This window comes from Misgurnus anguillicaudatus, chromosome 4, assembly GCF_027580225.2.
Source record: "Misgurnus anguillicaudatus chromosome 4, ASM2758022v2, whole genome shotgun sequence".
Lineage (NCBI taxonomy): Eukaryota > Metazoa > Chordata > Actinopteri > Cypriniformes > Cobitidae > Misgurnus > Misgurnus anguillicaudatus.
Window position 1 is genome coordinate 36,404,024 of NC_073340.2, and position 17,124 is coordinate 36,421,147.

A 17,124-nucleotide genomic window follows, 5' to 3' on the forward strand; every position below is an offset into this window, starting at 1 on the left:
TCTTGATGAGTTTGTTACATTGTAGACAAGTAATTGTAGTCGTTTTTACAGTATTACACAGTCAGAGCTGTGCTATATCCCATGATATAAAAGAGTACAATGAAAAGATTGTGCCTCAGGAAATGCACTAATGAACCGAACAGTTTAATGAAGTGATTTTATAGTCAAAGGCAACTATTTGATCATTTCTTTTATGTTTTCTGTCATTTTTCATTTTCTTATTTTTTTCTACTTTTAATCTTTTATGTCTGTCTATCTTTGAAATAAAAAAGATAAAATTAAAAGACATGAACTGGTTCTGTTGTTCATTTCAGATTATGAAACATTCTGCCTGGAGGCAGATGACCGGCTTTTGGGCAGGTTTCTTGCTCATTTTATGTACCAGTATGGATGTCAACCAAGCTCTGAAACATCCTTCCATGCATGGCAGGGTTCTTCAAAGACAGAAGAGAGAGTTTAAATGGGATAAATTGTATGTGTTTGAGGAAATGGATCCAAAAATCCTACCTGAAAAAATTGGAAAGGTAAATGATCCAAACCATGATGAAAGAAATAGAAAACATATTGCTAGTTTAAAAAAATCTACTAGTTAAACTAAATGTTCAAATAGAAAGTCAAATAAATGAACTGCATTTAACAATAATAAAAATAGCGAATGATAAATAATGATGAAAATCATTTCACATTTTTGCTTTATTGTTGCTTTTCATTTTAGCTAGAAAATACATTGTATGGTAAGCACACACGATTTATCCTGTCAGGGGAAGGTGCCAATGACACTTTTTTTGTGAATGATGTGGGAGATATATTTGTCAATACACAGCTGGACCGAGAAAAGCAGAAATCCTACAAACTCTCAGCTTCACTCATTAACATTTATACCGGAACACTGATTGAAAAAGATTTTTTAGAAATTGTGCTGCTTGATGTCAACGACAATACACCTGTTTTTCCACCTGATCTCTCTGGATCCATCAATGAATCGTCTAAAGCAGGTACTGTTATTTAACATATGTGTTTTAATCTTCTGGTTTGTGTTTATATGGACATTTTTACAACTGGATTTAATTACAGATGAACCAATACTCTTTAATGTGATGCTACCATATTAAAGAGCCATACAGGAACGATTTTATTTCTTTATGTATTTTTACTCAATTATTTCTCTCTTTCTTTACATTTAACTCTTTTGTCATGGAAAGATTACATTGGATATACAATTCCATGTTTGTTTAGACATAGTAGCATGTTTTACTGTACATGTAAAATGGTAGTATAATCCGTGTAAATACTATTGAACATAAATATGATTTTCAGTTTATGATTTAATAATTTAGTTCCAAAGTATACTGTACGCTATGAAAATACAAAGGTTTTATCAATTTATCATGGCTCTATAAATATGCATGTTATTATTTATTAGGAACCAAAGTGATGACTGTAAAAGCAACTGATGCAGATGATCCAACCACTCCAAATGGACAGATTGAATACAAACTTTTGAATGGAACAGACCTCTTCCAAATCAACAGTGAAGGTAAGCATTTACTAACAGACGTTTAGAAGAATAACTTAAGATTTTTAATATGAGCCTCTATTTGCTCAATTTCAGGTGTCATCAGCACCTTAAAAAGCACATTTGACCAAGAAAAACAGAATCAATATCTGATAGAAGTACAAGCCAAGGATATGCCAGGATCAAGGGCAGGAAATACTGCTACAACTATAGTGACCATCAACATTGGGCCTACTGATGTGAAGGACAACATTGCGACCTTCAAGACAGGCAAATACATTTTACAATACTTAAAAGCAGTCTTGAATACATTGTAACTTTACAGAGTAAACTAAAAACATTAACACACCGATACTGTCTTCTCTAGAAAAATACCACTTTGATGTGAGAGAAGACATAAAACTGGGATCTGATATTGGCATATTTGGAGTAGAGGACAGAGATGATCCAACATTTACATTTATTCTTCGCCTCAATCAGGTACGTATTTAAAGCTTCACTACTAAACTTGTTATAATCTTATGTAGGAATTGTGGTAAATCTAGTTTTGCTAATTTGTTTCTGCTATCAATCAGCATCTTGACTACGAAGAAGTGAAGTCGTACAATTTCTTTGTAAATGGGGATGAACACAGTGTGTCTACATCACCAGATAACCAAAAACCGAACCTACTGAGGAGAGCCCAAGTCATCATCAATGTAATTGATGTTGACGAACCACCAGTTTTCAACCAAACAGAATACAAGTTCTGCATTTATGAGGGCCCTTTCAATAATCCAGTCATTGGAGCTGTCTCAGCAAGGGATCCAGATAAAATTGGTCACAAAATACGGTAAAACCTAAACCTAAGCTGTTATGAAAGTTACACAATTGTACACAGATAAAAAAGACTGTGGTTATATCTAACGTTGACATTTGATCCCACTAGGTACTCTATTGAAGACCCAGACTGTCCTGTAAGTGTGGATCTCATTCAAGGGCATCTTTCTTTAAAAAGACAACTGGATAGAGAGCAGGACTCCTCCTACACATTTCAAGTTATAGCACAAGAAGATATGCCAAATGGTATGATATAAACAACAACACTATCACCTAATTGTACGTGCTCAAAGCTTTGTGTTAGCAATGAAGAGTTAATGGGTTTTATCCTGGGGAACACACATGCTGATAAAAGAAATGTATTGATTGAATGCACGTATGTAAGTTGCTTTGGGTAAACACATCTGCCAAATTCATAAATGTGTAAAACTTTTCTGTTCTTCTGTTTTAGGTCAAAAATCCTACGCAATGGTTAATCTGAAAGTTCTTGACATTAATTATAACGGCTCCTGAAGTTTTTCTCCGTGATTAGAAAATAAGCACGCTTCAACTGATGCCTTCAGATTCAGATTTTCAGTTTTAATGTCTGTCCCCTTGTCATCACAAACATCAACTGAGCACCGTGAAAAACTAAAGAATAAAATAAAATAGCAATTACATTTGTGATGAAATTATTTTACATTACATTGTAGATTAATCATATGGCTTAAACATACTAATACAGAAAATACCTTAGATTATACACAAAATTAACCAAAACACAAACAAACATACCGTGTGCTTTCCAATCAGGATTCAGGAGACATTAGAAATCTTCTTAACAAACAATCTTATTAATCTATACACTTCTTTCGATCTTACACTTCTCTGTTCGTGTGATCACCTAGTGCTTTCCCAATGTTCAATGCAGCTTATCAAACACGTGACCTACATACGTACAATGCTACATATTTTCACCATTAGGTGTCACTATTGGCAATTGTTAAGAAGATAAAATACAAATACTCAAATAAACATTCAATTATTAAACAACATTTGTAACAAACAAACGAATACTTTTAAAAGGTAACAAAAATATTAAACAAGAAATACACTTTTTCTGTGTCAGCTACACTGCCACCAAAATTACAAGGATTTATTAAATTTTTTACCTTTTTACTGAAACCAATAAAGCATGTAATTTTCTTATAAGCTGTCAGTTAACTTTCATTCTTCTTTCAACACTTTCAACATCAGAGTTATTTTCATTTTCTTTGAACAACACTACTCTGTATGTTAAGAAAACTGTGTGTATACTCGTAGTTTAGGAATTGTTCTCAACTATTACCACTATTTTTTGAATTGGACGTTCCAAAAACGTTATTTGTGTCAATCTCTCACCCTTTTTACCTAACTTACTTTGTCCCATTTGGAGTTTAACCTTTCTTACAAGTCCATCATCATCTGCACTTGTCTCAACAACTCTAGCTAACCTCCATTCATTTCTGTGAACATTGTCCTCTTTGACAATCACTACATCTCCAATTTGAACATTTCTTCTAGGTTTGTGCCATTGTTGTCTGAGGCTTAAGTTGGCCAGGTATTCTTTACGCCATCTGCTCCAAAATTGCTCAGACAAGTATTGCACTCTTCTCCACCTTTTCCTAGCGTACAGATCTTCACGAATAAATTTGCCAGGAGGAGGCAGAGGCACTGATGTCTTCATCGTAAGCAGATGATTAGGAGTCAAAGGCTCAAGACTCTTTGGGTCATTTATTGTGTTAGTGGTAAGCGGACGATTATTCACAATTAACATTGCCTCGTAGAAGAATGTCCTTAATGAGGTGTCATCCAGTCTTCCTTTAGCTTGAGCCAGAACAGCGTTCATCACACTCCTTACTGTTCTTATCTGGCGTTCCCACACACCTCCCATGTGGCTTGCTTCAGGAACATTCATAAGGAAATCACACTGTTTGCTTGCAAGATAGGTAGAGATCCTCTCTTGGTCTAGATCCTTCAAACCTTTCTCCAGCTCATTCTTTGCCCCCACGAAATTTGTGCCTTGGTCGGATCTGATCTGTCGCACGGCTCCTCTGATTGCTATGAAACATCTTAAAGCATTCAGAAATGCATCAGTAGTGAGATCTTCTAACATTTCTAAATGTACAGCCCTGGAGCTCAAGCACGTAAACAACAGACCATACCTTTTAAATTCCTTCCGACCTTGTTTCGTGTAGAAAGGGCCAAAACAGTCGATACCAGAATACAAGAATGGGGGTGATGGTTCTACTCTGTCAGCTGGAAGGTCAGCCATGCGCTGTTCTTCAACTGGTCTGCGCAGCTTTCTGCATGTAACACAATTTTTGATGTGTTTGGCCACTACATTGCTTGCACCCATTATCCAATATCCACTGGATCTGAGCTCATTTAAGGTTTGACCTCGACCTTGATGTTGAATTTTCTTGTGGCAATGGTCAAGTATCAGCTGTGTGACAATGCCTTCCTTAGGAAGAATTATTGGATGTTTCAACTCCAATGCTGCGTTAGACTTTCTTAACCGTCCTCCAACCCTGAGCAGTTCATTCTGGAGAATAGGATCAAGTTGGAATAACCTGTTATTCTTTGGTAGCTTAGCAGGGTTTTGACTGAGACATTTCAGTTCTTCTTCAAAGGCTTCTTTTTGTGCTGCCTTGATGAGCACAAGAGCTGCTTTCTCTCTCTCCTCTACACTAATGAACCCTGATCTGTCTCTTTTCACAAGTCTTTTGATTCTAGCTTTAGCATTGAGTGCTGTATTCCAATCTGAGAATCTTGTCAGTCTTTCAAGAAAGTTGTCTCTTACACAAGCATCTGTTTTCAGGACCTTTACCTCAGGGTCACCTTCAAGAAGCTTTGGGGAAGTTTTATGAGTAACAATTTCTTTTTCCCATAGAAACTTTGGGCCTTTCAACCAACTTGAGTCAATTAGGTCTGCCACCTTGGAACCCCTAGATGTACAGTCTGCTGGATTTTGATTTGTTTCCACATAGAACCACTGCTTTGGATCTGTTGAGTCTCTTATTTTCTGGACACGATTAGCCACAAAAACATGAAAGCGTCTGGCTTCGTTCTTGATATACCCTAATACTATCTGGGAATCCGTCCAGAAAAACTCCTCATTTATCTCCAGATCTAGCTCTTCTCTAAGAAGATGACTTACTGATGCTGAAACTGTGGCTGCAGTCAGCTCAAGGCGTGGTATGCTGAAAACCTTTGTAGGGGCTACTCTGGCCTTTCCCATGACCAACGCACAATGCACTTGCTCATCAGCAACAGTCCTGATATATGAACACTGTCCATAACCTTCACTGCTGGCATCTGAAAAATGATGCAGTTCAATTTTCTGGATTTTGCCCATATTTTCAGGAATGAAGCATCTTGGTATTTGAATCCTTTGGAGATTTTCCAAGTCATGGAGCCATGTATCCCACTTTGGCTTCAGATCAGAGGGAAGAGGTTCATCCCAACCTACTCCTCGTTTACACATCTCTTGGAGCACTCTTTTTCCAACAAAGACGTAAGGAGCAAGAAAACCTAAAGGGTCGTACACACTTGCAACCACTGATAGAATTCCCCTTCGAGTGGCAGCCTTTTCAGTAAGGTCGACTTTAAATGAGAATGTATCAGTCTCTATGTTCCACTTTACTCCCAGTACACTCTGCATTGGAAGCTCATTGTAGTTCAGATCAACATCCTTTACTACACTGGCACGTTCACTCTCTGGTATTGCATTCAAAACTTCTCTGCTATTGGACACAAACTTGTGTAAGCGCAGTTTTCCTTTGGCCAAAACATCTTTTGCTTCGCTAATCAACTTGTGGGCCTTCTCTTTGGAATCAACGCTGACAAGACCATCATCCACATAGAAGTTTTTGCGAATGAAGCTTGCTGCCAGTGGGTAGTCCTTTTCATATTTGCTGGCTAGATATTTCATGCCATAGTTCGCACACCCTGGAGAGGATGCTGCTCCAAAAATGTGAACTCGCATGCGATATTCCTTGGGTTCCTTTTCAGTGTTCCCTTCTTCCCACCATAGGAATCTCAGGAAATCACGATCATCTGGACTGACATGAAAGCGATGGAACATCTTCTCCACATCGCAAACAATAGCAATCTGATGCTCACGAAATCTACACAGCACTCCAGTCAGAGCATTTGTTAAGTCTGGCCCTGTGAGTAAGTGGTCATTTAGAGATGTGCCTTCAAATTTGGCTGAGCAGTCAAACACCACTCTTATTTTCTCTGGCTTTCTTGGGTGGTATACCCCGTGGTGTGGGATGTACCATGTACTGTCTACTTTTCCAGTGGTAGTTGCTTCTTCAGCATCTCCATCTCTAAAGACACCATCCATAAATCTCACATAGTCTTCTCTGTACTTAGGACTTCTCTCCATTTTCCTTTTCAAATATCTCAAACGAACCACAGCAAGCTGCTTATTGTTCGGCAACTGAGGACGCTTTCTGAAAGGTAAGGGCATTTCCACATGTCCTTCTCTGTTGTGTTGAACCCTTTCATCCAACTGTTGAAGAAATTGAATGTCCTCCTGAGATATTGTCCTCTCTTTTGAATCTGTATCCTGGAAGTCTGCTTCTAACGTCCTGATTATAGAGGCAGGTGTTATAGCTGGGAGTTCCTTCACCGATATGCGATGACAGAACCCTGTTACATCTCTAGAGCAAACATTGGGAGCTATGGATCCCACTATACTCCAGCCTAAGTCTGTTTTGACTGCGTAAGGCTCGTTATCATTCCCTGATATCACTTGGGTTGGCTTTAGAGCTCTTGGACAATCATAGCCAATTAGAAGCCCTACAGGACAATCCAATAAATCTGGCATTTTGTCTGCAACACTGAGCAGGTGGGTTAATTTCTGAGCTTTTTTGCAAGTAGGAATGCTATCTCGTTCCAAGGGAATGTAGTCTCGAGTGTAAACTGGTGGCAACTCAATGTACTCTTGCAAACTATAGCCTCTCACTCTTAGTCCATCTACTCTCTGACAATCCTCTATCGTAGCTCGATCAGTCATTGTGGACAGCTTTAATTTCACAGGTTCTGTGTGTACTTGAAGTTTGTCGCAGATGTCCTGATTGATGAATGTATTACTGCTCTGCGTGTCCAGCAATGCGTAGGCTAGAATTTCTGGGCTGTCCTTTGTTGCACAAGAGAGCCATACTGGAACTATCATTGAAGTGCGATTATAGTTGTCCATTCCCACACTACATAAGCTAATGGAAGCCCTTTCGTCAGATGAAGCTTCTGGTTTTCCTCCTTGAAAACGTTCTTCATGAAGTGGAGAGGGATGGCTTTGCCTGCAGATGTTGCAAGTTGCTCGCTTTCTACCTTTTTTTGGGATATGGCCGACTCTTAGACAACCAAAGCACATCTTGTTGTTGATGACAAACTTTTTCTTCTCTTCAAGAGGCATTGCCGCAAACTTTTCACATTTGTATATGAAGTGATTTTGCTGACAGCATACACATTCTAGTTGTCTCTTATCTCGAGTAGCTGAAGGGTTGAGTTTGGTACTGGTTTCTCTTTCCAATGCATTAAAGTTCTTTGCAATGGGTTTAACATTTTGCATCAGAGCACTGGCTTTGAAACGTTTTTGCTCCTTTCCTAACCTTTCATCTGCATGTTTTAAAGCATGTAGAGAGGAAACAGGATTACATGCAATACGTGCCTCTTCTGCCACAAAGTCTGAAAACTCAGCAAAACTTGGGTATGGCTTTTCATCATCGAGTGCTTTACTGACATGCCTATTCCAACGAGTTGTTATAAAGTCAGGAAGTTTCTGAAGCAATTTCTGGTTCTCTTCACAATCGTCCAAAACTCCCAAACCATGTACATGAGGCATTGCATTTTTACAGGAGATAAGGAAATCACTAAACTCCCTCAATTTCAGTGATTCTTTAGGTCCTACTTTTGGCCAGTTACTCAGCTTTGTCCTAAATGCTCTTTGAACTAGCGTTTATTCAGGGCATCCCAAGCTTGCGTGTATGCATCTTCATCACTCCTATAAAATGTTCCCTCTAGTACACTTAGAGCATCTCCACTTATGTACTTTTTTAGATAGAACAGCCTATGTGCTGAAGTTGTGCAGTTTGTTTCAATCAAAGCTTTAAAACAAGTGCGACATTCAATGAACTTGAGTGGGTCACCTGTAAAGGTGAATGGCTCTGGAGCTGGAAGTTTGGTCATTGCCAGGGATTCTGTTAGTGCTTTCATTAATACAACCTCATCTACTTTAGTCTCTAGCTTATTTTCAGAGCACGGTTTAGCTAAAGGTTGAAAGGTTGAAACCTTGGTGCATGAATGGTTATTGTGTTGCAGCCGATGCTGACATGGAGGCAAAGCACATTTTTCTTTTGTATCTCCTATTTCAGCGTTCAATCTTGATTCCTCTCCTGCGTACACACTATATTCAGCTTCTATGACTTCAAGATCCCTTTGTTCCTCCAGCATTTTTAACCTCTCTTGTTGGGCTAGCACCTCTTTTCTTTGAGCTGAGATTTCCTTTTCTCAATTTAGTTCAGCACGTTTTGCAGCTAAGCGTGCCACTGCTTCCACTCTTTTTACTGACATATGACTTCCTTGCTGACATTCTTTTTCAGCTCTCGACACAGTTGAGCCATAAATTGACTTGGCGTCATCTCTTTGCAGTAACTGGAGGAGTGTTTCTTTAACAGCCTCCGCATCAAACTCTTTAGTGTCAACTTCTGTGCAACGTCTTTTCAACAGTGCAGTTACTTCACTAGTCACTGAAGTGCAGCTATCCATTTTCCTTCTTATATCTTGAGATGGGACGTTCATTGCACGAATACTCTCATAGGTTTGTTTTAACTCTGCTTCACGTTTTTCTGCAGTCACTATCATATCACCTAACTCCGTTTTAGAGCATTGTTCTTTCAGTTTAGATCTGATAAACTGAGCTTCCGCTTTAAAGTTTAAGTATGTAAACATAAACTTCCTTTCTCTTTTTGCTAACTCATCATGTCTTAACTCAAGCATTTTTTCTGTTGGACGTCTTTCTCTTTCTGAACGCCTAACTTCTTGCTCAACTTGTGATGATGACCCTTGAAGTTTTGTCTTATTAGCTTGCAAATCTGCATTAATTTCTGCAAGGCGTTCTTCATATTTTTGTCTTTCTGAGACATCAATTTCAGTTTCTAATTTCCCCTCTAATTGTGCTTTTTCATCTTCAAGAGCTTGAATGACCTGGTCTAAGACACTGTCTGATCTATTTACATCCATGTTGGTAACTTGGTTTAAACCACAAAATTATTCAGCTTTAAATCCAAATAGCCAGCTGAACTAACACATTGAAATTGTACAATGTCAATTATTAAACAAGTTACACATTAATCTCAACTCAGAAAAGTATTAAATGCAAAAACTTTTTTCAACCATTTGCATACAATTTCAATTAGAATAAATGTTAATGCAACATCAATCAAGAAATTAAATTTTCAAGCTGAAAAAATACAGTCTGACCTCCAAATCCAAGGGTTTCAACTCTTATTGATGACTGAATTGTCAAAAACTTTGCAACGTCGCCGCCTTGTGGCTATCAGTTGTCACTGCAAAATGTCTTCTTGCGCTGCTCTTCTACACAGAAAGGAATTCAGTCACGCGAAAAGCAAGATGGAGTTTCAATAAGACGAAATCGCGTTGCTCCCTTGAATGACGACATTTTCACCTCCACTGACGGCTGCTATTTTCCACCGGGTCAACTGCATCACCACGAGGGCTGGCAACTCTTCATTTTTCCCGATGAAATTCTTGCACTTTTTTAGAGGGAGTGAATGCACGTTTTTCACTATAACGGCTCCTGAAGTTTTTCTCCGTGATTAGAAAATAAGCACGCTTCAACTGATGCCTTCAGATTCAGATTTTCAGTTTTAATGTCTGTCCCCTTGTCATCACAAACATCAACTGAGCACCGTGAAAAACTAAAGAATAAAATAAAATAGCAATTACATTTGTGATGAAATTATTTTACATTACATTGTAGATTAATCATATGGCTTAAACATACTTATACACAAAATACCTTAAATTATACACAAAATTAACCAAAACACAAACAAACATACCGTGTGCTTTCCAATCAGGATTCAGGAGACATTAGAAATCTTCTTAACAAACAATCTTATTAATCTATACACTTCTTTCGATCTTACACTTCTCTGTTCGTGTGATCACCTCGTGCTTTCCCAATGTTCAATGCAGCTTATCAAACACGTGACCTACATACGTACAATGTTACATATTTTCACCAGTAGGTGTCACTATTGGCAATTGTTAAGAAGATAAAATACAAATACTCAAATAAACATTCAATTATTAAACAACATTTGTAACAAACAAACGAATACTTTTAAAAGGTAACAAAAATATTAAACAAGAAATACATTTTTTCTGTGTCAGCTACATTAATGACAATGCAGCTGAACTAACTTACGGGAGCTACGCGTATCTTTGTGAGAGTGACACACCAGGCAGAGTAAGAAATTACTGAGAAACATTTCAAACATTTTTTCTCCCATCATGATATATTTTCCACACTTTAAATTATCTTCAATCTCTTGCAGCTCATTGGAATTATTGGTGCACTTGACCAGGATGAGAATTCAGGCAGATTTCGCTTTTCTCTGGCAAAAAAGAGTTCAAGCTTTGCCCTTCATGACAACCAAGGTGAGTAAACTATTCCTTAAAATTAAAAGTAGTAGATTGGTAATTACCATCTTAAATCATTTAATTGTGATTTATTCATAAAAATCATCCTACAAGGTGAAGATCATTTTCCAGAAATATAACTTTGATATCTTTAAAGCAACACCAAAGAGTTTTTTTTTACCTTAAAATAATGTTTCCAAAAAAGTTTCAGTGGATCATCCACTCAAAACAGGGTGAATGGCACTTTCACATTCGCTTTACAGCCCTTTATCGGCCAAAACCACACTAAAGAAGTTTCCAACCGTCGGGTAGTGGTCCTGTAGTTCAAGTGAAAACTACAAAAACTTTCTTTACGGCAGACCTACAATCCAATCAGAGCCAGCTATGCTGCAGCATTTACGACAGTGGTAATAAACAATTACGCTTCTCACCTGTAGGGGGAGCAAAGAGCAAAAACTCTTTAGTGTTGCTTTAATATTGACTAAGGCCATGTCCAAAATTGAATATAAAGTAATTAGATGATTAATAATTATAATATTTGACAGTAGGTCATGTTCTAAAGACATTTATACAACAGTTCTTTCTGGTTCTTGAATCTGATTGGCTAAGAGCTATTCGATATTGTACTGATAACGGCACTGTAACCGCTTCACCTTTCGTATCATTCCGCCACCTAGTGAATGGAGGTCCTAAACAGGCTCATCTCTGAATGGAAAACTGCAGGCACACAGAACCGCGCTGTTTTTAATCACTCTCCGTGTGTCTCATTAGTTTACTAGCTCATAAATCAGTCTGTGAATCCCCAATCGGAAGTTATTATTCCGTCAAAGATCAGCGCTCTTGGATGTTACGTTAAACTTAATGGGATTAATGTCTTGTCACATCGTGTGGACACTTGGAAAGAGGAATGTAAACACTCGGTTTTTCTTCTGGAGCTATATCTCTTACCAGAACGCAAAAACACTGTGGAACTGCAGGTAAGCACCGCAGCTTTTAAATGTGGACATTGATCATTTATTTAATCGCGACGTGACTATTTAAACATGTTATGAGAATATCGCCACTGGTGTATTTATAAGCAGCATGCAAAAACATCTCTCTGACACTTATAAAGAACAATTTTATATAGTACTGACAAGAACAAAGCTTAATAATAATCGAGTGCTCGTATCGCGTTAAGAGTAAATGGGAAACCAATAGTAACATTATATAAGTATAGTTTTATTCACTTTACCTCGCGCCAAAAAACAAACAAGGCCGACATGAGAGCCAGGGAATCTCTGTCAGAGATGTAGCCCAGAGAGGGCGGTGGTCAGCGGGGCGAGTGAACACTGACGTCCGCTCATGCTTTGGTTCTCATACGTACCGAATCTCACTAAGCAAACGTTCAAACCGGCGCTATCTTTACTAATCGACTGTAGATTTAAATATAATACATATACATTCTCGACTGAACTAATCTTAAAACTACACTTTGTGACCAAGAAATTGTAATATTTAAAAACGGCAAATCTGTCCATTGAGTTGTTATGAGCTTCAAAGCAGCCGAAAGTTTTACCTGTCATTCTGGCAGCCCTCAAATCCGTGGCGGAAGAAGTAGTTCTCAAACAAAGAGGCTTTTAAAATTACTCCGTTGTTGTTTTCTAGTTTTCGTTTTTCAAACGTGTGCCATCGAACTGTTGTATAAAAGCAATATCGCTCTCGGAGTCGTGTGATATGTAAGGAATAATTGACGACGGGCCATTGAATTATAAGAAAATAATGCACACCAAGGTGGTAATGCGGCACGTCGTGCCGTTACACCACAGGTGTGCATTATTTTCAAATAATTCAAAGGACTGGAGTCAATTATTCCTCTTATACCACGGTTACCACAAACATTGCTCTGGTGCCTATTTTTAAGACATTTGAAAAGATAGGTGTGTGGTTTACAGAAAAATAATCAACACCCATAGAACATTTCTCAGCCAATCAGAATGCAGCATTCAACAGACCCGTGGTATAAAGCTCTATATCATCACGGCTGTGATTGCCTCCAGCACTCGGCCTGCGGCCTCGTGCCTCTGGCCTAATCACAGCCGTGATGATATAGAGCTATATCACACTTCTACTAGAGCGATATTGCTTAAGTAATGAGAAGTTTGTGGTCAAGTAAGATTACAATGGCCTTTACCCTCATTTCCTGCTGTTCCAAATGCTATTGCAAACCAAACTAACTGCTGAGCATTGCTTCTGTAATTTCACACATATAAATGGTAAAAGCACACAAAAGTGCTTTAAAATACATTAGATATAAGATTTTACCTCATACCTATGATCTGACACGTGTTCTGAATGTGCCAAACAGATAAACATTTTCAATACATTTTTGTTTATTTGCTGTATAATTAACAGTCTTTAACCAAACAGAAATAAAATACCTAAAAAATCAAGGTGCACTGATTTTTACATGGAAAAACTTATTTGACTTTTCATTATAGAATAGTTTAAAAGAGTACAGAATAAAGTATAAAAAGTCATTTACAGCGTATGTGTCACGGCCCCATTCTGGTTACCCTCATGTTTTCCCCCTTTATCACTATCTTGACTTCATTTCCCATGATCCCTGTCTCTCCCTCACCTGGTCTTTGTAATCATCACACCTGCCAGAAATCCTCATCACTCACCTTATATATACTCTGTTGTTGGTCATTGTTTATGTTTCTGTGATGTTTCTGTTATAGTTCCAGTCTATATGTGAAATTATTAAAAGTATCATTACATTTATCTCCTCCGTCTTCATCTTGCCTTTCTCCAACACCACACCCTGACAGTATGGCTGTGTGTGTTTATATATACATATGGGTGATTCTCACGAAAACTTGGTTTTAAAAATGTCAAGCATTAAAATGTAAAAATTGCTTACATTTACTTTTTTTCCCACCAGACATTGAAAAACAAAGTCTGGAGTAAATGGGAACATTAATTTAAAAACTTTTACTTATTATGTAACACTTTTTGTAACATAATTTAAAAAATGTATCCTAAAAAATCTCATTACCGCAACAGTCAGAAAACATCAACACTGACATATTTTCAAAATGACATGACAAACCTGAAAGAATATAATTTGGAGATTCTGCACATGCATTTAAAATCAAAGTATTATGCTTCTATTAATTAAATTAACATTTAATAAGCATCTGTTGCGGTAATGATAATCAAAATGTCGTGTAAGCATTCTGACAAGACAATATTTCAAATTAACTGTAAAAAAAATGATCTTACCTGGTAGCCATCTTGAAGTAACTGGTCCATGTGCTTGATCACTCAAAATCAAACTTTATTAAAATTCTGTATGTGTGCTTTAACTGTTCTCAAAAAGTGTTGCGGAGGATGAGAACATCAGGCATGGACACATCATTTTCCAAATTTTTCTTCATTATTATTATACATGAATATTCAGTAAATATTTTTTCTGTCATCTAAAGTAGTCTAGCAAAACATCCATTTATTTTTTTCTTAATATTTTTGTGTTAATTTGATTAAATTACAACATAACGCATGTTCAAACACAGCCGGACACATTGCGGTAATGAGAATTTCAGCAGAAAATGAGATAAAATTGACAATGATAAATTCTTATGTTGAAATCACACATTGTGCAAGGTAGAACACAGTATTGTGTTAATTCTGATGCTTTTTAATGTTACTATATTACACATTTTAAAGCTAAAATCATTAGTGCCGTGGTGTTTCAATGGTTTCGTGAGAATCACCCATAAACTGTATACATAAAGCCACCTAGTGGATAAAAAAACACATTAAAGATTTAAAATCAGGGTTATTCCATAAAAAAACTTCAGATTTTAAAATATTTAAAAGAGTTAACCCCATATTGCAAAAAATATATATTTTTAAATATATATATATTTTAAATATTTCTAAATATACAAAAATGCACAAAAAATATATCTGCTGAAATATATTTTGGAATACGTTAAAAAAATGTCACTGATATATTTTTTGGCCATTTTGAAATATTTTAAAAGTAAATAAATTTCAAAGCATTAAAAAATATTTTAGCCCTCCATATATTTCAATCCAAGGAATTGGAAGAACCTTCAAAACTAAATACATTTCCAAATTCAAAAATATATTCAATTGAGCATTACTTTATACAAAATGTATTTGGCATATATTTTAAAACTTTTGACAGTAGTGTGGTAGGGTATACAATGTACTAAACTAAGACAAGAACGGGTATTGTTCAAAATTTTAAGACAACTTTTATAAAAGATTTTGGTCCACTTCAAATGTTGATTGTAGGCATATGCCTTTTTACGACTTTTCTCAAAATGTGCTTGATGAGCATTTCAAGTAACATGAATGCCAAAGTGAGAATTTGCACTTTCTACTATTTTGTGAAATGTGATATTCTTAGGCCTTGCTTTAACAGTCATGTCTTGTGTTCCCCTGTCCATGTCTCTTATTTTGAAGTCTTGTCATTGTCTGTAGTCTTTTGTCTGATTAGGTGTGTTCGAGATCATCCGGCGCTGCGCAGACCGATCGGCGAGGTTTGCCGCTTGCAGTCGAGGGAGGAACTGAAGACGGAGCCGTCAAGCCGGACACCTGCTGCTTGCCGTAGTGACGTGTGCGCCGTGTTTCCTTGTTTTTAATCGCGAATGAAGTGAATTAGATGCTGAATTTGATAAAAACAAATCTTTTAATAAAAAGTTGCAACCAGAAACATTTTATATCGAATATTTTAATTGCTGCTTATACTGTATACCCGAAAATAACGGGAAACAAGCATATATTATTAAAATACCAATAGAGTTTGTTATTTTCATTTTTATTTTATTACACGACACAATATAACATATTTAAGCATATTAAAGTGTTTTTTCCTGTTTTAAAACATGAATTTATAATGTTTATTAGTGAAACTAAAGGTTGGATTAAACTTGAAACGCACGTGATCGTTGTCATCAATGAGGCGACCAATCAAGTAAAGCTGTTACGTCATCACAACTCCGGGCAGCCGCTCTGGAGAAGCTGCACCGGCTGAGCCAGCCGGCTACTCTCGAAACGCTCTCGCGGTACTTAAAAACCATATGACACAGTCACGTGCCTGCAGCGCCAGCTGAAGTCGGACAAAAGTACTAACCAAAATGCACTGCTTCAAGTCAGCCGCCGATCGGTCTGCGCAGCGCCGCATGAAGTCGAACACACCTATTGTCTTCCCAAGTGTGTCTTGTTTCCTCGTTTACCCAGGTGTATATATTGCCCTTGTGTTTCAGTTGTCTTGGTTAAGTATTGTTTCACATTGATGACAAACTTTCACTGTGATGTTGATTCTGTTTCTGTGTACCACGCTTGTATGGATTATCTTGTTTTATTTTATTATATTAAAAACCTTACCTGCACTTGGATCCTCTGCCTACACTCATCATTACACTTGCATTGAATTGTCAAAATGATCTCTGCAATGTTTCCCAGCAAGCATCAACAGAATAAAAAAGCAGAGTCAACAATAGCACTGCTGATTAAAACCATACTCTTGCACCTGTGGTAGATGTAATCAGTCATTTCCCATGACTAGAAGCAAAATTAATGAATGCATTACTTGGTAACACTTTATTTTACGACCCGCAAAGTACCGCGTAATTAAACCGAATTTACAGCGTACCTATTTGTAACAACAGGGTACCTCTACAGTACGTACAAGGGAATAATATTTTAATAATATTTTAAGTTTGGGGTAATAAGGGGGTAAGAATATGAAAAATTATAAATTATTTATACTCTAAGTATTTTATAACTACAGAGTACCTATTATAATATTACATGGTATGTATGACTTAGTCAAGTCTATGGGGAAATTATGGTTTTTTTTTAATGATTTTATTGTGAATTTTTCATATTGACTACTGAATGTTGTATACAGTCGATGTCTACGAGCCACATCGGCAAATTAATATAACAGCACATCACTTTTATTTTAGAAGCCTATTACTTGCTTTTAAAAACAAAAGTCCAGCTGATTTAATGTGGTTATCTTTTCTTTTAAGGTAAGTACAATAAAAATAGCAACTTATTCCCTATTTACCAGG

General features: G+C 37.0%; 2 protein-coding genes across 2 annotated transcripts; one reads left to right on the plus strand and one right to left on the minus strand.

Moving 5' to 3' along the window:
* The first annotated feature begins 306 nt into the window (after nucleotides 1–306).
* Nucleotides 307–2,848, plus strand: LOC129421504 (cadherin-5-like). Its single transcript, XM_073866522.1, has 8 exons — nucleotides 307–524; nucleotides 716–995; nucleotides 1,424–1,537; nucleotides 1,613–1,786; nucleotides 1,884–1,996; nucleotides 2,092–2,348; nucleotides 2,445–2,581; nucleotides 2,787–2,848. The coding sequence occupies exons 1-8, from the start codon at nucleotides 318–320 to the stop codon at nucleotides 2,846–2,848; spliced, it is 1,344 nt and encodes a 447-aa protein (XP_073722623.1). The 5' UTR covers nucleotides 307–317.
* Nucleotides 2,834–8,311, minus strand: LOC129455951 (uncharacterized). The gene is made up of 2 exons (XM_073867212.1): nucleotides 3,110–8,311; nucleotides 2,834–2,965 (listed from the first exon to the last, which is right to left on the minus strand). Exon 1 carries the CDS (start codon nucleotides 8,205–8,207, stop codon nucleotides 3,639–3,641), a length of 4,569 nt encoding a protein of 1,522 aa, XP_073723313.1. The 5' UTR covers nucleotides 8,208–8,311; the 3' UTR covers nucleotides 2,834–2,965; nucleotides 3,110–3,638.
* Between the last annotated feature and the right edge of the window lie 8,813 nt (nucleotides 8,312–17,124).

Coding starts and splice junctions, on each gene's coding strand:
- LOC129421504 (XM_073866522.1), top strand. CDS start 318: ATGAAACATTCTGCCTGGAGGCAGATGACCGGCTTTTGGGCAGGTTTC. Junction 996..1,423: donor CAATGAATCGTCTAAAGCAG/GTACTGTTATTT, acceptor ATTATTTATTAG/GAACCAAAGTGATGACTGTA. Junction 2,582..2,786: donor ACAAGAAGATATGCCAAATG/GTATGATATAAA, acceptor CTTCTGTTTTAG/GTCAAAAATCCTACGCAATG.
- LOC129455951 (XM_073867212.1), bottom strand. CDS start 8,207: ATGCCTCATGTACATGGTTTGGGAGTTTTGGACGATTGTGAAGAGAAC.